The sequence below is a fragment of the Cherax quadricarinatus genome, chromosome 48 (assembly GCF_038502225.1).
Source record: "Cherax quadricarinatus isolate ZL_2023a chromosome 48, ASM3850222v1, whole genome shotgun sequence".
Classification (NCBI taxonomy): domain Eukaryota; kingdom Metazoa; phylum Arthropoda; class Malacostraca; order Decapoda; family Parastacidae; genus Cherax; species Cherax quadricarinatus.
The window spans coordinates 27,197,433-27,204,932 of NC_091339.1; the positions used below are offsets into that span (position 1 = coordinate 27,197,433).

Genomic DNA, 7,500 nt, shown 5'->3' on the forward strand with positions numbered 1-7,500 from the left:
GGGGTAACGAAGAGAGCTATCAATATGACAGTTTTCTGAACACTATACATGCTGCTCAAAGAGCGTTTATCCCATATAAAGAAATTAGATCAAATAGAAATGACCCAAAATGGATGAATAATAGGCTCAAATATCTACTAGGGCATAAGAAAGGAATTTATAGGCGTATCAAAAGAGGTGAGGGTCATCTTATGAATCAGTATATTGACATTAAGAGGGACATTAAAAAGGGGATAAGAAAAGCTAAAAGGGACTATGAAATTAAAGTTGCTAGGGATTCTAAAACTAACCCAAAAAGTTTTTTCCAGGTCTATAGAACAAAAGTTAGAGATAAGATAGGTCCCCTTAAAAATAACTATGGGCACCTTACTGACAATGAGAATGAAATGTGCTTGATTTTAAATAATTATTTTCTCTCAGTTTTTACACAGGAAGACACTAACAATATTCCAGTAATTAATTTTTACAGTGGGCTAGAAGAAGATAAATTATGTAACATCACAGTCACTAGTGAGATGGTTGTGAGGCAGATAGACAGACTGAAGCAAAATAAGTCGCCGGGTCCTGATGAGGTTTTTTCAAGGGTTCTTAAGGAATGCAAAATGGAACTCTGTGAACCATTAACTAATATTTTTAATTTATCTCTTCAAACAGGTGTAGTGTCTGATATGTGGAAGATGGCTAATGTAACTCCTATTTTTAAAACAGGGGACAAGTCGTTACCGTCAAATTACCGCCCAATAAGCCTGACCTCAATTGTAGGCAAATTACTAGAGTCAATTATAGCTGAGATTATAAGAAGCCATCTCGATAAGCATAGCTTGATTAATGATACTCAGCATGGATTCACAAGAGGCCGGTCTTGTCTAACTAATTTATTAACTTTCTTCAGTAAAGCTTTTGAGGCTGTTGACCACAATAAAGAATTTGATATTATTTACTTAGAATTTAGTAAGGCTTTTGATAGAGTTCCGCACCATAGACTGTTAAAGAAAGTGGCAGCCCATGGCATTGGGGGAAAAGTGCTCTCGTGGATCGAGTCATGGCTCACTGACAGGAAGCAGAGAGTGTCCATAAATGGGGTTAAATCCGAGTGGGGATCTGTAACAAGTGGCGTTCCACAGGGATCAGTCTTGGGCCCGTTGTTGTTTATAATATATATCAATGATCTTGATGAGGGAATTACTAGTGATATGAGCAAATTCGCCGATGACACAAAGATAGGTAGGATAATTGATTCAAACGTAGATGTTAGGGAACTTCAGGAGGATTTAAACAAACTCTATTCTTGGTCAGAAAAGTGGCAGATGCAGTTCAATGTAGATAAGTGCAAGGTTCTGAAGCTTGGGAGTGCCCATAACCCTAGTACTTATAAATTAAATGATGTAGAACTTAGCCATACAGATTGCGAAAAGGACTTGGGGGTTATGGTGAGCAGCAACCTTAAACCAAGACAGCAATGCCTAAGCGTACGTAATAAGGCAAATAGATTACTGGGATTTATATCAAGAAGTGTAAGCAACAGAAGTCCAGAGGTCATACTGCAGCTTTATACATCATTAGTAAGGCCTCACCTTGATTATGCAGCTCAGTTCTGGTCTCCGTATTACAAAATGGACATAAATTCGTTAGAAAACATTCAGCGTAGGATGACTAAATTAATACATAGCATCAGAAATCTTCCTTATGAAGAAAGATTGAAGACTCTTAAGTTACATTCACTTGTTAGACGAAGAATGAGGGGAGACCTGATCGAAGTGTATAAGTGGAAGATAGGTATTAATAAAGGGGATATTAATAAGGTCTTGAGGATGTCTCTCCAAGAGAGAACCCGCAGTAATGGATTTAAATTAGATAAGTTTAGATTTAGAAAGGACATAGGAAAGTATTGGTTTGGAAATAGGGTAGTTGATGAGTGGAACAGTCTACCTAGTTGGGTTATTGAGGCTAGGACTTTGGGTAGTTTCAAATCTAGGTTGGATAAGTACATGAGTGGGAAGGGTTGGATTTGAGTGGGACTTTCACATCAGAGCTTATTTCTTGGGTAGCATTGAAAATTGGGTTGGGTAAATGTTTTGTTAGTGGGATGAATTGTAAAGGACCTGCCTAGTATGGGCCAGCAGGCCTCCTGCAGTGTTCCTCCTTTCTTATGTTCTTATGTTCTTATGTACGCAGGCAAGCAGGCTAACAGGCAGGCATGCAAACAGGCAGTCAGATAAATAGTCAGGTAGATAGGCAAGCAGGTAGGCAGACAAGCAGGTAGTCAGGTAGGCAGGCAGGCAGATAGTCAGGTAGGCAGGCAGGTAGGCAGGGAGATATATAGGCAACCATCAGTCATTTTTCCACCAAGACGAAGGCAGTAGGTATAGAAGCTTTTATTTGGGGAAACGTTTCTCTCTCTGTAGAGCTTCATCGAGTCATGATAAAGCTCTACACAGAGTGAAACACTGTGTGTCCATCTACACAGAGTGAAACACTGTGTGTCCATCTACACACTTATAGCCAACAAGCCATGCTAACCAGCCATCCAGCTCTCGTCTAAGACTACAGTCTCCTCTGAAGTCCTACAGGAAGCGTGGGTGATGGTGGTGGTGCAAGGGACATGAGCTAGAGCTGTACTGACCTCGTGTAGAGAGCGTGGGTGAGTGTCGTGGAAGGAGTTAGTGTAGACGCCCTTCTGGTATGGCAGCAGCACCGAGGAGAACTGTAGGAGACACAACAGTGAGTTAGTCACTGTGGATGACACAGACTGACACAGAAGATACCACAGATTTACACATAAGGCACAACAGACTGACACAGGAATATTGCCAAACATCCAAAGAGGGAGAGTGCACCAACGAGTACTGGACACAATACACACACTGGGAGGTGAGGTGAAGACACAACTGAGTGAGCTAGACACTTGGAAGGCTGTGGTACTAGACAACATCTCTCCGGGAGTTCTGAGAGAGGAAGCACAAGAACTGTGTGAACCACTAGCAGTGGTCTTAAACAAGTTACCTGAAACAGGGCAGCTGCCTCAAGTCCGGAAATCAGCAAAATATCTCCCGACATTTAAGACAAAGGGTCAGACAGGAAGCATTAAACTACAGACAAGTGTCACTGACATGCATAGTGTGTAAAGTTACAGATGTTGCAACCCCTGAATGGGTTACAATGCATATGATGTATATATATATATAATGTATATTACCTTTTCATATAATTTTATATTGCTTATATTTGCGATAATAGCTAAATCGTAAATATATTGCTTTATATTATTATTTGACTTAGTTACTTTTGTTAGGTAGGATGTAACATATTATTATGTGCTCATAGTTCAAGTCTTGATTGTCTAACTACTGTAATTATCGCTCTTTGCTCGTTACTCTGCCGGTTTCTGTTGCTGGGCAGCAACTGTCCACGGAGCTATCACGTGATAGAGGGGGTTGGGGTGTTCTCACTTCACCTGAAGTATTCAGTCTGGTCTAGACTCTCTTGGTGGTTGGAAGTATTCTTGACAAGACGAGTCTAAATCTCCCTTATTGGCCCTTTTTGGAAGATCGTCTCTTTCTTATTATTCTTGTTAGTTCTGGAGACTCTGTTCACAGAACATTGTATAGACTTAGTGATTTTCGACGTTGTACTGAGGTTGTGTGTCGCATAGACACTCTGAGCAACTCAGGTCCTGAGCTGTAGCTTCTGACCTAACTTGTACTGGTATCTGTGTACTGTCACAGTCGGGGATTTTCTTATGCTGAACTTAGATTCAGTAGTATGGGAGTTTTGTGACTTTTGTGGAGGATCTGCTGATGGTCCCTACTTAGTGTCGTTATATTATCTCCTTGTTCCTGATTCTGTGACGCAGTTGCTTGTTATATTGCTATTGGGCTTAACATTCTTTTTATTGTTCAAGCAGACTGTTCTGACTGCCAGTTGGTCCAGAAGTTAGTTTATTTGAGGACTTTGTCAGTCACTTGTTAAGTCTAGTCGAGTCGTGAGACATAGCGAACTACTTAGAGCACTTACACACATATACATAATTATTTGTGTATTGTATTATTAAATGTTAATGTACCAGACGGTACTAAGACTTATAAATGTGATATGTGCTTTCAGCACAATAATACTGTACACGAGAGAAGTGATTAATATTATTTTGATTACTGTGATTAATTTAATTTAATTTAATTTGATAATATACCTCTAGACTATACTTAATAAATTTATTAAATTTTAATTTCTCTAGTTAGTAGCCTACCAGTTGTAATCCTGAAGCACTATTGAATCATACTGAATTCTAATGGATAATTGGACAAGGATACTGACTACTTGTTACATAATTATTTGTGTATTGTATTATTAAATGTTAATGTACCAGACGGTACTAAGACTTATAAATGTGATATGTGCTTTCAGCACAATAATACTGTACACGAGAGAAGTGATTAATATTATTTTGATTACTGTGATTAATTTAATTTAATTTAATTTGATAATATACCTCTAGACTATACTTAATAAATTTATTAAATTTTAATTTCTCTAGTTAGTAGCCTACCAGTTGTAATCCTGAAGCACTATTGAATCATACTGAATTCTAATGGATAATTGGACAAGGATACTGACTACTTGTTACGAAAACCCAGTAACAGGCTGGATGCTAGAAGGGCAGTCCTTTCTAGTGTTCACTGCAGATCTCTAAGCTTTTAGAATCGCGTTTTTTGTAACAATAGAGGAGACTCAAGATAGAGTAGTGGAACACTTGGAAAGGAGTAGATTAATAAAAATAACTAACTTGCTAGATTTCTGTGACAAGGTAACGATAGATAGACAGGGAAGAGAGAGAATGATGGGTGGATTGCATATTTTTGGTCAATAAGAAGGTGTTCAATAAAGTATCTCACAAAAGACTGGAACAAGAGATAGTAGAACAGACAGGAATAATAGAAATAGAGTGGAGGAGGAGGTATCTGGATGGGCGAGTGTGACGAGCGGGGTTCCACAAGGATCAGTACTTGGACCCATACTGTTTATTGTGTATGTAAACAATGTGACAGAAGAAGTCGAGTCAGAGGTGAGGTGATGGTGTTTTCAGGCGATGAACAAATAAAAAGAACACAAACAACAACAGACCAGGAAAGACCACAAGTGGGGCTAAACAAGTTGCAGGACTGGTCTGGCAAGTGGTAAGAAGATTTCAAACGTTTCTGAAAGAGAAAGACCTCAGTGTGAGTCCGGTTTCTCTCCGTGGAGAGCTTTATCAAGTCAGGCATCGCTCCGTGTAGAGCCTTATCATGTCAGGCATCGCTCCGTATAGAGCTTTATCAAGTGCTCCTTCACCCAGTATAATCAAGTGCCACCGGTAACTACCTCTCTCTCCTGCCCAGCCTCCCAATGTAACACCAGCCGGATACCCCGCTGGCTGAGCCGGTATAGGGCAAGATTAATAAGGAGCGGGGGAGGGGAGTGAACACGAATGGGTAGGGGGGTTGAAGAGGGTAATGGGTACAAACGGGGAAGAACAGAGTGTAGGAAAGTACGGGGGAGAGGGGAGAAGACAGGGGAGGTAATACGAAGGTAGGGGAGGTAAGGGAAGGGTAGGTACAGTAGAACTTAACACGGTTGACTTGCCACAACGGGTGACTGGGGGGTTTAGCCCACTGACGCAGAAGATCACAATGGTCTTAATAGTTTCTCTATTAACCTTGATCCGCTAAGCTTAGTAATTTTTACACTGTTCTCTAATTGATGATTAAGGTTTGTTGGCTAAGCTGAAGCGGCTTTGCTCCAACTTAATTATCAGACCTTCAGCTTAAATTTAAGCTTATCAAGCGTACATATTTACCTCCAGCTTCACGCTTTAAGTAAAAGCTTTCAGAGTAGACCAGAAAGTGTTTATATATGTATCCCTGTATTTCATAACCCCAGTCTCCTCTACCTCAATGCACATAGAAGTGTTATCAACAACAAAGGTTTGAAGCCAATCTACAGAAGCATTAACAACTTATCCCTTTAAAATTAATATTCAAATTTCTGCAATAAAAAATATTGACACCTGGACTACCCAAAACCAATTTAAACCACCAACTAAGATACATCAACTCTGAAAGTTTACACCCAGTCGGAAGAGGCATTCCTTAGCTATCTCCTGGAAACCAGTTTGCTTATTAACTTCGTCAAATTAAAATTTAAACAATTAGAAATCAATGCAAAGCTTCCACTGAGAGAGACGCACTTGCAACACAAGTTTGAAGTCGACCAGAAGAGCCATTCTCAAGGTACCCCACAAAAAATATGAAATAAGTCAATGGTATAGGGGAAAATATACCAGAGATACCTTTTCCATGACTATAGTTGCTGGGTTGAAAGTTTTAAGCCTATCGGATGAGGCATTCTCAGACTTCAAACGAGAACTTTGAAGGATGGGAACAAAATACAGTGGACCCCCGCTTAACGATCACCTCCAAATGCGACCAATTATGTAAGTGTATTTATGTAAGTGCGTTTGTACGTGTATGTTTGGGGGTCTGAAATGGACTAATCTGCTTCACAATATTCCTTATGGGAACAAATTCGGTCAGTACTGGCACCTGAACATACTTCTGGAGTGAAAAAATATCGTTAACCAGGGGTCCACTGTATTGTATTACCTACAGGTATTCCTTCTCGGGTACCTAGAGGTACCGTCAGCATAACTGCACAATAAACTAGCCACTGTCATCCACTGGATAGAATCGCTAAGCGGCCCATACGGATTTAACGCTTTTGTAACTATCTGTTTTTACTGGGCGTTAAAGCTATGTAAATATGTCTTGACACAGCTGTCAGTGTGTAAACCTGTGTGTCTTGACACAGCTGTCAGCGTGTCAACCTGTGTGTCTTGACACAGCTGTCAGTGTGTCAACCTGTGTGTCTTGACACAGCTGTCAGTGTGTCAACCTGTGTGTCTTGACACAGCTGTCAGCGTGTCAACCTGTGTGTCTTGACACAGCTGTCAGTGTGTCAACCTGTGTGTCTTGACACAGCTGTCAGTGTGTCAACCTGTGTGTCTTGACACAGCTGTCAGTGTGTCAACCTGTATGTCTTGACACAGCTGTCAGTGTGTCAACCTGTGTGTCTTGACACAGCTGTCAGTGTGTCAACCTGTATGTCTTGACACAGCTGTCATTGTGTCAACCTGTGTGTCTTGATACAGCTGTCAGTGTGTCAACCTGTGTGTCTTGACACAGCTGTCAGTGTGTCAACCTGTGTGTCTTGACACAGCTGTCAGTGTGTCAACCTGTGTGTCTTGACACAGCTGTCAGTGTGTCAACCTGTGTGTCTTGACACAGCTGTCATTGTGTCAACCTGTGTGTCTTGACACAGCTGTCAGTGTGTCAACCTGTATGTCTTGACACAGCTGTCATTGTGTCAACCTGTGTGTCTTGACACAGCTGTCATTGTGTCAACCTGTGTGTCTTGACACAGCTGTCATTGTGTCAACCTGTGTGTCTTGACACAGCTGTCATTGTG

At 40.7% G+C, this 7,500-nt stretch overlaps 1 protein-coding gene across 1 annotated transcript in view; it reads right to left on the bottom strand.

Moving 5' to 3' along the window:
• The window catches only part of acj6 (abnormal chemosensory protein 6), a 221,507-nt gene that overhangs the window by 164,328 nt on the left and 49,679 nt on the right, over window positions 1-7,500 (bottom strand). Inside the window, exon 2 of the mRNA XM_053787176.2 lies at window positions 2,624-2,704. Coding sequence (XP_053643151.1) covers window positions 2,624-2,704 — 81 coding nt within the window. The remainder of the gene's footprint in view (window positions 1-2,623; window positions 2,705-7,500) is intronic.